This window comes from Crocodylus siamensis, chromosome 1, assembly GCF_052110815.1.
Source record: "Crocodylus siamensis isolate JL-2025a chromosome 1, ASM5211081v1, whole genome shotgun sequence".
Classification (NCBI taxonomy): Eukaryota; Metazoa; Chordata; order Crocodylia; family Crocodylidae; genus Crocodylus; species Crocodylus siamensis.
Window position 1 is genome coordinate 224,834,694 of NC_143395.1, and position 17,840 is coordinate 224,852,533.

The window sequence follows — 17,840 nt, forward strand, 5'->3', positions numbered from 1 at the left end:
ATCTGGCTTGCCTTTTAAGACTCTGACCATATGGGTGGCTCTTCTCTGGACTCTCTCAAGCTTGTCCATGTCCTTGTTAAAGTGTGGTGCCCAGAACTGGACACAGTACTCCAGCTGCAGTCTCAGCAGTGCTGAGTAGAGAGGAAGAATCACCTCCTTGGTTTTGCTGGAGATGCACTAATTGATGCATGCCAGAGTATTATTTGCCCTACTGGCTACAGCATTGCACTGCCAGCTCATATTCATACTGTGGTCTATTATTACCCTCAGGTCCCTTTCATTCATGGTGCTAGTCAGTTTGGTACCGCCGAGCCTGTAAGTGTGTTGAGGGTTCCTCATACCGAGGTGGAGAACTTTATATTTCTCAACATTGAACTTCATCAGGTTCTGATCCACCCAACTTGCTAGCCTGTCTAGGTCCACCTGGATCTGTAGCCTATTTTCAAGCGTGACCATGCTCCCCCATAACTTGGTGTCATCCACAAACTTGGCCACTGAGCTCTTCACCCCCACATCCAAATCGTTAATATAGATGTTGAAAAGCACTGGACCCCTGTGGGACACTGCTGTCCACTTCTCACCAGATGACACAGATCCATTCACTATGACTCTCTGGGTCCTATCCTGCAGCCAGTTTCTCACCTACCTGATTGTCTTGGAGTTAAGCCCACAATCCTCTAATTTTCTTGAGAGGACATTGTGAGATACGAGATCAAAAGCCTTTTGGAAGACAAAGTATATAATGTCAACCTGCTCTGTCATGTCCAGGTTGCAAATTACCTGGTCATAGAAGGAGATGAGGTTGGTAAGACAAGACCTGCCCGTGACAAAGCCATGCTGGCTGTCGTTCAGAATCTTACCTTCTGCAAGCGTATCACAGATAGACTCCTTGATGAATTTTCTAGGATTTTCCCTAGGATGGAAATTAGGTTGATTAGGTTATAGTTACTTGGGTCCTCCCTCCTGCCCTTCTTGTGGATGGACACAACATTAGCCCTCTTCCAGTCCTCAGGGTCTTCTCCAGAGTGCTACGAGTTGCGGAAGGATTTTGCCAGGGGTTCTACAATGATTTTGGCCAGCTCCTTCAGCACTCTCGGATGAAGATCATCATATACTGATACTATATATTGTTTGTCCACTGGAGTTAAGTTTAAAACAAGAACAAAAAATTAAAGGAATAAGAGATCAGATGATCATAAAGTAAACCCTAGGTTAGCTGGTGTCACAAGCGCAACAAACTCTTTCCATATAGGTCAAGAAGAGTTAGTGTCTCAAACAGGTAATAAGAGGATTCACACACACACACACACACACACACACATTGCATCAGTGTAACTAAACTGATTTCAATGAAACTAGCACAACTTGTACAAGTCAATTGTAGAGTTAAGAAGGAGATTTTTGTAGCTACTCTCTGGGCCAGGTGGTACAATGTTAATATGTTTCCTGGACTCTTTCTTGTCCCTAAGTTGTTCTGTCTTGCCATTTCAGAGGAAATTTCTGATCTGACTAATCAGATTAGTGAAGGAAACAAGAGCCTTCATGAGATTGAGAAGATCAAGAAACAGGTTGAACAAGAAAAGTCAGAGGTTCAGCTAGCCCTGGAAGAAGCTGAGGTAAGGGGAAAGAGCTGAAGGAAGAGAAAGGGATTTTCTACTTCCTCTTTCAAACTTCTATGTTAAGACAGTAAATATGAGAAAGATCACGTGTTAAAAAGCATCTCCTACTTTTCTTCCTCTACCCCTTGTCAATCTAAAATTTCTAATCATTTTAGGTGTCCAAACTGAAATGTCTTGCAAGGGGTCTAATTTTTCAGAAATCAGGCCCTTCCATCTCAATTCAGATTAGGGCATCCAAAATTGGTAGTCCTTTTATAAAACTGAAGTTGTTGACCTGTTTCTGGTTGTTTATTTAAAAGGCTAGTTTGCAGCTTTCTTGAGCATTTAGCGCATTGCAGAGCTTTTGTGCATCATGACTGCTTTGGTCCAGTGGAGGGATAACTCAAGCCTTCACAGGCAATATGATTTGATACTTTTTGTGTTATTATCTTATATCCCCTTCTCTAAATAATAGTTAATGAAATTATTGTTATCTTCATACATTTAAATATGTGAATTTTTTGTGTATTGCAGGATGTTCTATACTTAGCAGGGATTTCACGGCCAAATAAACAGGTGTTGAGATCAGAGCAAAGGAAAAGCATGCCTTTTTCCACAGCTCTGAGTTGCTGAGAGTGATTATATGTGCCGAATATATATTTATCTCTTTAAATAGTATATATCATTTCTTGGGCGTATAATGAGCAAACATCACTTTCATAAATTATATGGAATGCTTCCTTAAAATTCAATAAAGCTGTAAGCAGAGCATAGTAAGCACAAAGGTAAAAAGTTACACCCCAAAGCGATGATATATCTTATATCAAAAGTCAAATGTAGAGTGGATTTTTTTTAATTTAGGGTTTTTTCCTCTTGTAAATTGGAATGTCTAGCTGTCGCGTTAACATTTGCAGTACCTGTGTGTGCTATTGCAATTCCTGTGAATTGTCAGTGTGGAGCATTTTGTAAAATGACACTAAAGCAGGGGTTGGCAACACCCAGTCTGTGGAGTCATTGCATCTGACTGATGAAACTAGAGAGCTTTGCCTGTGCCAGCACCAGGGCTAAACAGGAAGCTGGTGTGCTAAGACTGGGGCAACTTCCAACTGTGTTCTCACCACAGCTGTGAGGTGTGGCTAAAAACACCAGCTGCATGGACACAGCTTCCAGCTGCCAGACGTAGTGCATTTCCCCACTGGCTGGAGCTACACTGTGCCCCAGCCATGGAGTAGGGGGCTGGAAAAAAGCATGGTGGTGTGGCTGCAGCTCCCAACTGACTGGCCAAGGTGCAGGTGTGGGGAAAGCCCTGTGCTGAAGCCACCCAGCCAATGTCAGACCAGAGACAGGTTGTTCCAGTGCATGGCTGCCATCCACTGCTCTAAAGGGTGCATGATCCCCTGAGCTCATAGATAAGCAAATCTTTCCTTCTTTTTGTATATCATTTTGTTTACACCATTTCTTTTGAAATAGATATCTGTCAATAGTGCAACTCACCACTGCCCCCCTCAAAAACACTGCCAGGTCCTTACCTAGCTAGCCCTCTCATTAAACCCTTATTTGGCAGGAATAAGTCAGCACAGTCACTGATTTCCGTGAGAGTTCTACTAGTCTGAGGCCTTTGCGTTTGAAGAGGAGGTATTGTGTTAGATCTCCTAACAATGGGTGGAAAAAACACAAAGGTAATGGGATCTAATAGAACATTGCCAAAGAGTCTCCTTTGGTTCTTTCTTCGTATTTTAATGAAACAGAATTAATTTTAATTTTAATGCTAGCTTCATTTGTGTCATACAGATCTGAGAATTTCCATCATTCCTTTTTTAATGCCCAAGTATTGTTTTAGAACTTGTCTACCTACTGCTTTTTATGCTGGTGGAAAAACTGTGTATACCTTGCCAAAGACTTCAGTTCCTTAACTGCAGTCAGTCTGGCCAAGTTGTCTGGCCAAGTAGTCTGAAGCGGCCAAGTGGCTGCTTATTAGGGGTGTGCAAAGCGGGCCGTATTCGATTCGGATTCAGATTCGGCCCGAATCAGGGACAGTGATTTAATTGATTTGGATCCCTGTCCCTGATTCGATTTAGCCGAATCCAAAGCTGAAGATTCGATGCTGATTTGGAGAATGAGCAATTCGGATATAGACACAGCTTTAAAAGTTTTTTTCTACATACCTTGAGGTAGCAGGCACAGCTTATGATTGCTGCAATGCTGGGGCACATAGAGCAGCCCACAGGAGTGCGGGGGGCCTCCACGTGCTCAGCGGTGGACCTGGAAGTGGACTGGAAGTACCCCTGGTCCACTTCTGGGTCAGCTGTGGAGCACGCTGGGCCCCCTCCATGCCTATCTGGCTCAGTGATTGGCTGCAGGGGGACCCCGGGTGTCCCGTCCCCCACCAGACCCAGGAGGCACCAGTCACTGAGCTGGGGAGCTGTTTGGGGGGAGAAGGGGGGGAACAACAGCACACTCCCTGGTGGACTCGAAAGTGGACTGGAAGTGCTTCTGGTCCACTTCCGGGTCTGCTGCCAAGCATGCTGGGTAGCCCCCTGCACTCCTGTGGGAAGCTTCATGTGCCCCAGCATCACAGCAGTGATGGGCCGCCTGCTACCTTGAGGTATGTAGGAAAAACATTTAAAGCTGTGTCTATGTCCAAATCACTGAATCTCTCCAAATCAATTTGGCGGGTTCTGATTCAATTCAGAGAAATTAAAAGGTCCTCTAATTTGATTTGGATTCAGAGATTCGGCCACCGAATCAGCCCAAATCTCTACCAAATCAAATTGGGAACCAAAGCTTCATAAAGCCCTACTGCTTATGTTTCCAGCTGCTGAGTTGCATTAAATGATAGCTATTTTCCTCATGATACTTTACCAAGTAAGTGATTAAAGTAGATGCACAAGTACTCGATGATCATAAAGGAGTTCAGGGGATTCCGCATATATATGGGGAAAGGAAAGGACAGCGTTTAGGCATCCATTTTTGTTCAGGGTTTATCACTCTGAAGAGGTCTGAGAGATCTTGGGCAGAAGACTCTTGTTCCATTTAAATTCTCCTTCACGGGAGGTGTTCAAGACGAAGCTGGATGAGCATTTATCTGGGATGGTTATAGAATAGTGCATCCTGCATTTGTGCAGGGGGTTGGACTGGATGACCCTTAAGGTTCCTTTCAACCCTCTGATTCTAGATATTCTATTTCAGGGAGCCTTGGAGCATGAAGAAAGTAAAACTGTTCGTTTTCAACTTGAACTTTCCCAAATTAAAGCAGAGTTTGAAAGAAAACTGGCAGAAAAGGAAGAGGAACTGGACAACATAAGGTTGTATATCATCACCAGGATGGTTTGTAGTGTGTAAATTTAATAGTCCCAATGCTCTTTCAGGGCTTAAGCCAGTGTCTGTCACCAAACTGAAAATCTTCCGAATTTTCTTGTGTGATTCAGATATTCTCATCTGTAGCTAAAGAAAGAAGCACAGAGACATGCAAAACCAAAAACCAAGTATGTTGTTCTCTGGAAAAGGTCAAGTCTGGGTGATGGTTTAATTTCATTAATGTTTTTTCTTAGTATGTTGACAGCATGTAACAGGGTGCCATCCCCTAGGGTGGTCAAAATCTCCCTGGGGGCACCTCTAAATTCCCATTTTTACCATGCTCACTCTGGGGGGAACAGTTTCCCCTTCATTCTCCTGCCACATCTTGATGTCCTTTATAGTTACAAAATGGAGGCTGCCCCAGAGCTTTTCAGACTTGGTCTTGCTCTAAGGAACACTGGGTGGTGGTGGTCCTTTGTCTTAAGGGCTAATTGCATGGCTCCATGCCTCCCCTACACCGTGCTTTATACTTCACAGATTTTAAATCACCAATCAGGAGGGACACTTGTCCCTTCATTTCCAGGCCACACTCAGTCTTCCCTCTTTCGTTGGAGCTTTAGCTTTCCTGGCTTCTGCCCCTCTTCTCCAGCTGGTCCTGCAGCCCAGGTCCACTACTCTAAGCCTGGCTTCTGGGTCCCAGCCCTCGCTCTGCCTTGAACCTGCCCTCTCCCCAGCAGAACCCAAGATAATCACATGCCCCTAGGACACTACTGGGACCTCCAAACCACCCCTCTAGTTCCAAAACCAAGGTACCAGCGTAAACTGTAACATAAAACCCGAAGCCCCCTGGCTATTTGCAGGGTTCAAATTATGGCAGGGTTCAAGGGGGATGAGCCCCCCCATAAGAGACGAGAGTCCCCCTATAAGATTTGAAAATCATAACCTGGGAGGTCTCCAATTTCATTAGGACACCATGATGGGCAGTCCAACTTTTTTTGCAGATCCCCCCACCCCGCAAGAGTCAAAGTGTAATTTGAACCCTGGCTATAAGATAAACATGAAGGCCACTTGCTTGCTTTAACAAGTGTCTCTTGGTCTCTGGGTTCCACTTTCTTATTCTCAGGATGGTTGAGCTACTTGCTTCCAGCCTCCTAGTAGACTTAAGGCAGGGGACAGCCCCCATCACGATCTCCACAGCCTGCATCTCTCGGGGCTGATCTCCTTGACTGACTCGATCCCAGGGTTTATATAGCTCTGGCTTGAGCCGTCTTCTCATCATTGAGGTCCCAGTCAGCTGACTTGACCACTGGGCTGTCCTTCAACCCCTACTCTGCTGGCTGCCCATGTTATAAAGACTTTGCTCTTAAAAGGGCTGTACCACTCTCTTGTAACCCTGTCAGGCCGGGGTTCCCTATGACACCGCCCATACTTTCTTCTGTTTACCTAAAAGACAGACATGCAGAATCTATAATGGGAATGTAATCATCACTGCAGTAGCATTATTCAGAATATAGTAAGGGGCCATATCAAAACCAGGTAGATTAGTCAAAGAGAATTTGTCTCACTTGATACCAGTGCAGAGGCATTTATATGAGGAAAGCTTGTCTTCACAAGCAAGCTAACATGAAGTTTCACTAAGGATTCCTGTTGTTTTGACCTCCACCTACAGAAGGGATGGGCAACTACTGGGGTCACAGTGCCACTTAGGGAGTCTTGGTGAGTTGTCACGGGCCAAGTCGGCACCTGCTCTTCCACCTGGAACAGCTCACCAAAAATCCCTAAGCGACCCTCTGGCCCCAAAAATTGCCCACCCCGATCTAAGGGCAGAGAGGTGAGTGGAAAAAGGTTAGGAGAACCTAACTTTTGTTCCCTGCTTCTCCCTGCACACTCTCCCTCACCCCAAGTCCCCAGCATGTGGCCGGCTCAGGCAGGAGCCACGCCAGATGCACCCATGTGGCCTAACGTGATGTGCAGGAACATAGGGTGGCACCAGCTCGGGTGGAGGAAAGGGTCTAGGGAGAAGGTTTTGTCTTACATTTGTGGTTTCTCCTGCAGCGACTGTCTCAAGAGAAACCAAATGTCTGTAAGAGGCATGTGTTTGTAAGAGAGAAAAACATCACACCACAGAGAAAGAAAATGACTCTTTCCTCCTGTGTCCATAGCTAAAAGTAAATAAAACAGACTAGGGAGCCCTGCTCTTACCAGCAATGGAGAAGCCCTACTTTCTCAAACCAAAGAGATATTCTGCTTCTGCATTTAGCACTACTATCACTCCCCCTTCATCTACACTCCTCATGTCTCTGTGAAGAGCAAACAAGGCAACATACTGCCAGAAAAAAATGTAATTCAGTATAACTCTCCTGCTTTGGCTTGTGAGAAAAAAATGACAAGCTTCCAGTGTTAATATGCAGTTGAGCTAAGCAGTGCCGGTGCCAAGGTGTGGCACACCACTGGGGAAGAGGGATTATCTCATGGCTGAAAGGGATATATTGGGAAGTAATAAGATGGAAGGAAGAGGGTTTTTCTAGCCTTTTCAGTGTTGGGATTTTTTTGCCCCATTACAGTGAGCCCTGATAGGCTAAAGAATTGCTCTCCTTTCAAAATTGGATTGAGGAAAACTCTAGAAAATGTACTTCTGGGAATAATCTATGGAGAAATTGGTTAATCAAATAGGTACTTTCCAGCCCTGCTGTCAGCGTGAACAATGTTTTACTGTCTGGTTATGCAACAGCTCTTGAGAAGTTCACTAAAGGTGCTGGTCAGAGAAATATGCCAAGAAGCCCAAGACAAAATGCAACTTTGTTGTTAGTCATATGAATCACAGCATTCACCTTTGATAATGAAATACAGGAAAGGGAGTGTAGTAAAGTCTTAACTGATTTGGTGCCAGAAGCATACTAAACAAGTCAGCAGACATTCTTGTCAAGTGACTTATAGTTTGTCTGGCTTTATTTTATGATAAGCAGAAAAAGCATGCTTGAGAGGAGCATTTTTGGGAGTGCTGTGGAAGCAGTATAGGTACAGGTAAACGCTTGAGGCATAGGTATAGGTAAACACTTGAGGCATCGCCCACTACCACTGAATGACCGCATCCACTTAGCAATGGAACAGAAACTAGAAGTGGCTCAGAGATAATATATTGTTGGAATAAAATTTCTGCAGAGGGAAGAAAACAAGTGCCCTTGCCCATTTCTTAGCAAGGTCTTCTCAATATCCCTCCAAAACTAGGAGAAACCAGCAGCGTACCATAGACACCCTACAGTCCACCCTTGATGCAGAAGCCAAGAGCAGAAATGAGGCTATCCGGCTGAAGAAGAAGATGGAAGGAGACCTCAATGAGATGGAAATCCAGCTCAGTCATGCCAACAGGCATGCCAGTGAAGCAACAAAGTCTGCACGTATCCTGCAGGCACAAATCAAGGTACCCAAGGAGCCACCAACCCAAGACATCCAACAGCAAGCAAGGGCTGGGTTTTGTTAAGACACAACAAGTATAGTCACCCCAAGCACACAGGGAGAGGGAGCTTTTGTTAATACAGCTGTAATAATGATTTCAAACAGAGAATTTGCTCCAAAAAGGCCACGTGCAATGCAAGAGCACTGCACGGAGTATAACCAGTCCTCAGCTACTATGTTTTAGCCTGTGCCATTTTGACAACAACAGTTGAACTGGATTCCACCAGAGGGACAGAGGGCCCCTCATGAGGAGTCATGCAATGAACCCACAATTGTCACTCTTCAACCTTCCTTTTGACAGGTAACTACCCAATGGGGAGTTAGACCAGTCAGCATCCCTAGAGTATGTGCAGATTTAGCTAATGAGGTCTCACACCAAGCTCTCCTGCCAAATGTTCTGGTGTTTTTGCATTTTTCAGGAAGGACTTGAGATCAAATGGTATCATTTTGATGGGTGGTAAATACTGCTGGGTTTTTTTACAGGAATTGCAGGTGCAGCTTGATGATTCCAGTCATCTGAATGAAGACCTGAAGGAACAGCTAGCAGTGGCTGACAGGAGAAACAACCTTCTGCAGGCAGAGCTTGATGAGCTGAGGGCTTTACTAGACCAGACTGAGCGTGGGCGTAAACTGGCAGAGCAAGAATTACTTGAAGCCACTGAGCGTGTGAACCTTCTGCATACGCAGGTTGGATTTCACTGGGCTTTCTGCGCTAGGTGACATATATCAGGCATAATAAGCGAGCAGCAGTGGGCAGTGGTAGTTATCAGGGAAAACTGAAAGTTTGCAATTGCAAAAAAACCATAAACTCTACAGTCATCACTGATCATATCTCAGGACTGTTTCATTAATTCCCCAAAGGTTAAGGAAGGAAATGAGTTGCTCAGTATATATTCAGCTGCATTCCCGTAGCAAGGTTCTGGAGAGCACAGCCTTGTACACAAGGGTTATCTTTCCAATCTCAAATGAGCTAATCACAAAATAGTTCATTACTAGGATTCTATGAAAGCTCATCATGCACTAGCAACATTTACACAGTTAACATATACTGTGTTGGCTCCTGAACTGCATCCATAATACGGGATTTTAGTTTTAATTGTCTTTTAGAATAACTAATTATTGGCCTGTAGTTCACCACTGATGAACAAACTTCATTTGTTTATTGCTTCAGTTTTCTTTTTATTACCAAGTACCAATATTTACAGCCATGTGCCTTCTACAAGGCATGTGTCGTCTATAACAGATAGTCTCTTCCAGCTCTTAGCTGTAATCCACTGATGATCCTTGGATATAGGTTTGAATAGGTTTAATTAATCAATGCCCCTCATAATCTGTCTCCCTTCTACCCTCTTCCTCCTCCCCCCCCCCAATTCGTATCTCTCTTCTTTTTCTTTTTTAAAGAACACAAGCCTAATTGGTCAGAAGAAGAAGCTGGAGGCAGACATCAGTCAGATGCAGAATGAAGTAGAGGAGGCAATACAGGAGTGCAGGAATGCTGAAGAAAAAGCCAAGAAAGCAATCACTGATGTAAATAAACTCCTTGTTCCCTTTTCTCCAGCGTACACAGCACTATCTTTTGAGGACTAAGTTAGGCAGACCTAAATGGCCACTTCGGTCACTGTAAAAAATACCTCTGATTTTTAAATGAACACCACCACTGTCTAAAAGCAATCGATGCAGTCTGGTGAAAAGAGGTTGAAGAAAAGGAGAGAAAAGTGCTCCCTGGTTGGTTTCTTTTCCCCAAGACAGAGCATGCCCTCACTGATCTTTGAGATCTGTTTTGGGTCACAACATCTCTGAGGCAGCTGGGTCTTTGTCTGGACATGATGAGACATTTGGTCCCTCAACTACCTTCCTGTCTGGCATGTAGATCAAAGAGCAAAAAAAGAAAGACTCAGTTATAAGAAGCAGCATTCCCCTTTAAGCCTTAACCATTGTTGTTTCTCACAAGCCATAAGGGTGATCTTCTCCAGGTCTACAGAGACCAGTCATTGTCACCAGTTCAACTCCAGCCCAATCTGGTAATGACTAAACATTTTTACCTTCTGATGGTTGTTGAGTGACCTGCACTAGACATGTAGCTTGGTTTGGATGATATGGACACACCTCAGGTCAGAAATGGCTTCCTTGTTAAAAAAATCAACAAAATGTCCCCAAACTGAAGACAACATGGAGACTGAACTTCTGGTCCCAGATCCCTCATAGCTGGAGGTGAAGTCTATTGTTGACACAGACTGGCAATATTCCCTATTACTGCTGCTCAGACTCTGCTTGTACAAAGGATGCATGGACAAGTTCAGACTTGTCAAGTTTGTTAATGCAGCAACTTTTAGAATCAACCTCCATGGCCTGATATGCCAATCCCATGCAGGTATTAAAGTAAGAAAGCAGATGTTAGATCGTGACAGTAGAAGATAGGTGGAAAAAGGTATCCCTTCCCCTTCAGCAATGCAGGGTTTTATAGAAAGTCCTCAAGTACATTGTCCAGCCTTATACTAAATGACTTGAGCAATGGGGCTTTCCCTGCTTCTCTTAGGAAATTATTCCAGTCTTACAGTCTTCAGTGTGATGTACTGTTTTACTTTAGGCAGCAATGATGGCTGAGGAGCTTAAAAAAGAGCAGGATACTAGCGCTCACTTGGAGCGAATGAAAAAGAACATGGAGCAGACTATTAAAGACCTACAAAAGAGACTGGATGAAGCAGAACAAATAGCCCTGAAAGGTGGCAAGAAGCAGATCCAGAAACTGGAATCCAGGGTAAGTTTTCTATCCTGAACCAAGGACCACACTATCCCCCTTTCAGAGTCTTTACAGGACTTGGGCAAAATGGTTGTTTTGGGTGGCCTTTGCAGGTAGCCTCTGCATCCACTTATGATCTTCAAAGAGACCATTTAGGGATCAAATAATGAGTTATGTGAGTTGGCCATATGACAAGTTACATCCAGACCAGATATGGACAGTCTTTCTCCCTTTTCACCTTGTTTGGCATGGCAGTGTGGTCGTTTTAGGTAACTCTGTGTATATGAATATGATGAACGCCATGTTCAAAGTAACTTATGTGTTCTAAAATGATCAAATCCTCTACAATCCTTTCTTAGGTTATAAACTCTGTAGCTTGTTTTGTATGTTTGGTCAGCATCTGGTGTGTTGGGCACACTCCATATTACAGTACTCGTCTTGCTGCTTGAATCCTGTGGAATCATAAGGCTTCTTTCCTTGCAGGTTCGTGAGCTGGAAAATGAACTTGAGAATGAACTCCGTCGCAATTCAGATGCTCAGAAAGGTGTCCGCAAGTTTGAAAGACGCATAAAAGAGCTGACTTATCAGGTACTCCTGCAAAGCCCATGCACTCTGGATATTACACAAAACAGCCAGTCCCTGGAATGAAATGTGTTCTTTATCAGACAGCAGTTGCATGTGTTAGGGAAGCTGTAGAAAACCCCTTATTTCCCATGTTACAATCAGTTCACATAAGCCATCGTTAGCTTTTGTAGGAGGGTTGGCATAGTCAGGAATCTGGCATTGTTATAATGCCAAATTAAATCTGCAGAGGAGGAGCCTTGGATAGCATTTCTGTTGCTGTAGGAGAAGAAAAAAACTCCAGCTGTCTCCCTCTGCTCTGACTCTGCAAAGAGGAATAAAAGGATATTAGACTTACTTTTGTCCTTGTCATGGGCTGATAAGATTCTGTGAGCTCTGGTAGCACAGTACTACTTTCACAGAGTACAGGAGACCTACATTTTATCATCTCTGCATCATCCTTTTGTGGGAGTTGGAGCATTTAGTCATGATACTTCATAAATACGTATATATTCTCTTCCATTCACTGTGTCACTTTTACTGTTATTCAGAACAGCCCAGGGAAATTTTTCTCATCTGCTAACAGAGTGATCCTATCTGAACTCTTTTCAATTTCAAAGATTTTTATTTCCAGTGTCATATGAATATTATCCATAACAGGTTCACTTTGGAATGTCCCCAGCCCTTGGGCCTGTATATTAAGATTTTTTTTCTGTTTGTTTGCTCTAGTCAGAGGAAGACAAGAAGAACCTGGCCAGGATGCAGGATCTAATTGATAAACTGCAATTAAAAGTGAAAAGCTACAAGCACCAAGCTGAGGAGGCTGTAAGTGATAGGTGTAGATGTTACGTGGCATTTCTTTTTTTCAGTCTTATCGAGACATATTCAAACCTTATTCATCAGCTTCCTTGAAGAGCTGCCTCATTCTGATTTATACTGTTCATTCCCTAGGGCTCAGTGTTTAAACAGCACTTGGGGCTTTATATCCTGTAGTGTAAATAGATTTTCAGGGGCTGTTGCTGCTTTCCCCAAGAGATTTGAATTATTCAGAATGTCATGTACAGCAGCTTGGATTTTGTGATACCTGAAAAATGCCTGTAAGGTGGTTCCCCTTTATTTTTCTCCCTATTTGAAAGGATATGGTAATTGGAGAGATTCCCTCCACTAATACTATTGGGACACCAAAACCCTTACAGTGTAAAACTAACTTTTCAAAGTTTGTTTACGTGCCCTATACATTTATGCTTAGTCACATTTGCTGCTGATGTTGGAATTGAAGACAGTACTTTCAAACTTAGAGCGGGGAAACTCCTCTCATGCTTTTTTTCAATAGGAAGCACAAGCCAATATGTATCTGGGAAAATACAGGAAACAGCAACATGAACTGGATGATGCTGAAGAAAGGGCTGAAATAGCTGAATCCCAGGTTAATAAACTGAGGTCCAAGACAAGAGATATTGGCATTAAAAAGGTATGGCATTTTTCTGCAACATGAATGAGTCTATAATTCCCACTGGCTTGTATACACGTATACACATAAGGTGAGGGAAATAATTCCATCCTATATTTTAGATCCACATATTTGTCTAATTTGGATCTATTATTTGTCCAATATTTGTCTTATTTTGTTTCCGTTAAAGCAAAGGTTTTGAAATTAAAACTACAGCTTATGAGACATCAAAGCAATGTGTTCCTAACATACACCAACACAGTCCTAGATAGTTAAGCAGCTGCAAGCCAGAGAAGCTTTTCCCCAACACATTTAGGTAGAAAACTCATTTCTGAGAGTGGCTATTTTAAAAGCACCATCTCATTTCTGTTACTATGTGGATTTCTACCTGGGGTTGAAGAAAAATGAAACAGCTTGAAAAGCTCCTGATTATCTTTGATTTTCCCTAATGGCAACTGGGTGATAGATCCATTCTTACACCTACATGATTTACTGAAAGCAGGAGCTGGAATCATCTTCATTTTGTTCTCCATCTGATGTAAAAATATTATCTAAACAGGCTCTAGGTTTTAGGGGATATGTTCTGGATAAGCAGCCCCAGAGTCAGTGGCAAAAAGAAACTGTTCTGTTCTAGCCAGAATGAGAAGAAGTTGCCCTTTCTCCTTTCTTCTTGCCCTTTGCTTTCCCCTATGTTGTCCATTCTGTGGCCACATATTTTCCATGAAATACATGAGAATTCAGCAGAGACACAAAGTAAAGCTGTCACACAGATTAATTGACAAGAATTGTCTTTTATTTCAATTAAGTTTCTAGAGCAATATCATTTATACCAGTGCTTTCCAAACTTCTCCTTAGCATGACCCCATTTCCTCAGCATGACCCCTCATTCCCAACTCGCAGCCCCCCACAACCACTGTTGGTGTCCCTCACTCCCGATCCACAGCCCCCCATTCTCCCTAGGGCCAAGGCCCACAGCCCCCTGCCCCCCCAACCCAGCAAAGCCTAAGGCCTGACTGCCACTGACAAGAAGCAGCAGCTGCTGTGGCCGGACCTCAAAGCCTGGCTTCCCCGCCCCACTGTCCCCTCCACTGTGGCTGGCACGGCCAGAGCATAGCACGTGGCAGTGGGGAGGATGCAGGCTGCTTACTGCGGGTTTGGAGCTCCCCACCCTGCTGCCATTCCCCCAGGTCTCTGCAGCCCAGCAGGCGGGGACTGGTGTGGGAGAGAATGCTGCACCATGACCCCATCCATTGCTGTTATGACCCCATTTTGGGTCACAACCCACGGTTTGGGAACCACTGATTTACACTATTCATGTGTTACTGGATTAAACAATACATTTAGTTGAGTGTAATTGCTCGGTATCTATAGCACCCCCCAACTAATTTGAGATAAGTACATTTATTCTATGCACAAAGAGATGGAGGTTAAGGAGAACAGGATGCCTGTTTTTTCTTGGCAGCTTGTTTTGCTCTAAAGGCACAGCCTCTGTGACTCAAAGGGCTTAAACACTGAGTGGGTAAAGGGGCTACAGAGGGTAAGCACATTAACAAGCATAGTGAGTCTGTGCTATCCAGAGAAGTAATATAGGGGTGCATGGTTATGTGAGAAGCTGACGATCGGTTCACAGGGGTGAGAACACCAGCAGAGCAAAAATCAGTGGAGGGCTACATGCAGCAAGAGCAAAATCAGATTAAGTTGGGAGGTTCAGGTTGACTGAGCTTCTGGAAGCTGCTATGCTTGAGCTGAAGCGAGAGGAAGCAGAGGCTTCTGAAAGGCTTTCCAAAGAGAGGGGTGGGAAGTGACTGGTTTGTGAAGAAGCTGGTTGTTTGAAACCTGCTTGAAACAGAGGTTAATGGGAGACCAGAGAGGAGGAGGGTGCAAGAGCTAAGGGCCTACATGAGTGTTGCGTCTGAAAGAAGGAAAGAAAAGGACAAGCATTGGCAGTGTTGAGGTGGGGATAGTGGTAGATTTAGATGCGACTTGGATGTTTGGAGCAGGGCAGAGGGTGGGCCTGAGTCCCAGGGAAGATAGTAGTACTGTCAGTTGTTAGCAGTGATGGAGACTCAGGAAAGGGAAGGTAAGCAGTTTGGTTTTCACCTTGCTGACAGAGGACAAGGGAAGAGGAAAGAATTGTTAGAAAATGAGAAGGAAGACAGGAGGAGGATAGACTCCCTGAGGCATGTTAGTAAAATCTCAGGGAAGAAACAACTGTGGGTGTTCAAAAATAAAATAAATTATAAAATAAAAGGGTGGGGGCACAGCTGAGATTTCCAAATGTAAGTACTGTCAAACTGGATCAGACCAAAGGTCCATCTTGTCCAGCCCCCAGCCAGGACAGTATCAGATATACAAGAATGATCTAGAACACCCCTAGATAGGATTCATCTTTCATGTTCAGGGGTTGTTTTAAATCCTGATACCTTATATACCATTGTAACTCTGGATGATGTTATCCACATAAATGTCCACTACCAACTTGCTATGAACATGGACTAAATGACCTCTGTGGCAAGTTAGTCACTATGGGTATACACATGCAGCAAGGCTGCTCCAACGCACTGTAATTACAGTACACGGAGCAGACTTGATTAATTGAGTCTGCTGGAGTGTGGTAATTACTGGGCTCCAGCAGACTCCAGCGTCATGTGTATCAGTATCCCCATGCTGAAAAGTGGCGGTGGGGGTGCTTTAACTAAAGCTCGTTTAATGAGCTTTAGTTAAAGTGCCCCACTGCCATTTTTCAACGCGGGAACACTGATCCCTGTCATGCTGCAGGCACTTTAATTAGAGTGGCAATCTGAGATGACAGAGGAATGCAGGATCTGTCTACACTGCATTTCTGGCATGCCCAGGAAGGGATATTTGCATGAGTTGAGCCCAAATATTGTCGCAGAGCTATCATATCACTTCCCCTTTCACCTCCCATCCCCAACAAAAGCATCCTCCCCTTCCCCATAGCTGCTCTTGAGATCTTGGCCTGTGGCACACAGAGCATCGAAGTGCAGGATGTTCTCGCTGTGTGTGGATTGGGGCACATTCACAAGCGTCTCTTCCCAGCTCTCCAGGGACATGGTGCAGACCTATGCAGAAGCTCATAGAGACATTAGTGGAAACAGACCAATTTCACTTAAACAGAATGAATCATATTATACCCTGTTTACACAGCAGCAAAGCAAACAATGTTGTAGTCCACAGCAGTGCTGTATGAAATTTATAAGCTGTTAATAATGTATAAACAACTGCCAGGACAGGGAACAGTTGACACAAATCAATTTAACTCCATTGAGTGATGCAGGTTTTATTGATGATTTGTGTCCAGTAGGTATTTAGTAATGCAACAAAGCAGCAGAGAATAGACAGTTTGTTTCATATTAAAAGATAAAAATGTCAGTAGGATTCCTTAGCATAAATCACAGTTACCTGCACTGTATCATAACATCTCTCACACATTGCATTTTCAGGTTCATGAAGAAGAATAAATGCACTTTGCTTTGCTTAAATGAAGACCAGAGATGTGTTTGATGCATTGTAAAATCAGCTACACAACTGAAAGCAAAATAAACCAGGCATCTAAAGAAATAAATATATTCAAACTCAAAACAGCCTGTGCAGTGCTTTTCCTTCTATTGTGCTATTCGGGGGCTAGCCCCAGGGATCAAAAAATGATTAAATCCTGCTGACTGCCCTGTTCATTCATTTGAAACAAATCCCAAGTGGCAGTAATGCAATTAAACAAACCTACGCACATGTACAAATCCTTGCAGTCTGCCATCCTCATGTTGGGATTTTTAAAGCAGTATTATCTAATGGTTAAAGCAATCCTCTACACATATGTGGCCCTTTGCAATTATTCACACTCATCCTGGCTTCCAAGTTCCTTACCAGAATATGGTACTGCCTGGGGACCCACTGGCAGTTCATCCCCCACAGTCAACATATTGACCTGCAAGTTTTCTACAGTATCATTGAATGCCAAAGCAGGCATAAAACAAGACACAGGGACTCCTGGGCAGGGCTTCTTTATGAACGTTTTCTTCTTCTTCTCATGTCCTGTGTGAGACGGTTGATGACAGGTGGTTAGCAGAATTCGCAGATTCATTAGAATCTGACAAGGCCACGACGTGAGCGCTTCTGCTTTGAAAAGTTGAAAGTATAAGAGTGGTTGGGTAGAAGGTTGTGTTATCTCTGCAATGGAAAATAGTGTGTGAAAAGTCTCAGATTCTAACAACTTTAATTTTGTGAAGCCGTGTCTTTTAGAGCAGTTTATGACAATGGTTAACTGTTTCTGTGTTTTGTGTGCCAAATACATGAACACGCACAGAGAATGGTGACTAGAAACTCACCTATCTACATTGGCAGATGATGAAGAGTATTCAGTAAAATGTTTACACTAAATGAGACAATGCCCTTACTGACCCCAGCGCTCTGTCCTGCTCAGGTTTAGGGGGTTGGACTCAATGATCTACTGAGGTCCCTCCCAACCCAAACATTTATGAATCTATTTTCCAGGGAGATTAAGGACTACCTCAACCCCTCTTCAAGTTTTCTTAAAATAGCCATATACAAATTGTAAAGAGGAAGAGTCTTTTCTCACTGCTTTGGTAAAAAAGATTTTTATCATGTTTCCTAAAACTTTGTTCAAATAGTCCAGGATGAGTCTTTGTGATACTCTGCTTTTCATCTGCCCAATCAGTAAGTCAGTGCATAAAGGTACTTCTATGTTTGTTTCATAATA

At 43.6% G+C, this 17,840-nt stretch overlaps 1 protein-coding gene across 1 annotated transcript in view; it reads left to right on the forward strand.

The window, feature by feature from the left end:
* Window positions 1-16,705, forward strand: part of MYH15 (myosin heavy chain 15) — a 68,485-nt gene extending 51,780 nt beyond the window's left edge. The window contains exons 33-42 of the mRNA XM_090058019.1: window positions 1,492-1,616; window positions 4,788-4,903; window positions 8,124-8,316; window positions 8,835-9,038; window positions 9,753-9,878; window positions 10,939-11,109; window positions 11,575-11,679; window positions 12,382-12,477; window positions 12,986-13,123; window positions 16,567-16,705. Of these exons, the coding sequence (XP_089914145.1) occupies window positions 1,492-1,616; window positions 4,788-4,903; window positions 8,124-8,316; window positions 8,835-9,038; window positions 9,753-9,878; window positions 10,939-11,109; window positions 11,575-11,679; window positions 12,382-12,477; window positions 12,986-13,123; window positions 16,567-16,584 (1,292 nt within the window). The 3' untranslated portion in view covers window positions 16,585-16,705. The remainder of the gene's footprint in view (window positions 1-1,491; window positions 1,617-4,787; window positions 4,904-8,123; window positions 8,317-8,834; window positions 9,039-9,752; window positions 9,879-10,938; window positions 11,110-11,574; window positions 11,680-12,381; window positions 12,478-12,985; window positions 13,124-16,566) is intronic.
* Window positions 16,706-17,840: the final 1,135 nt, after the last annotated feature.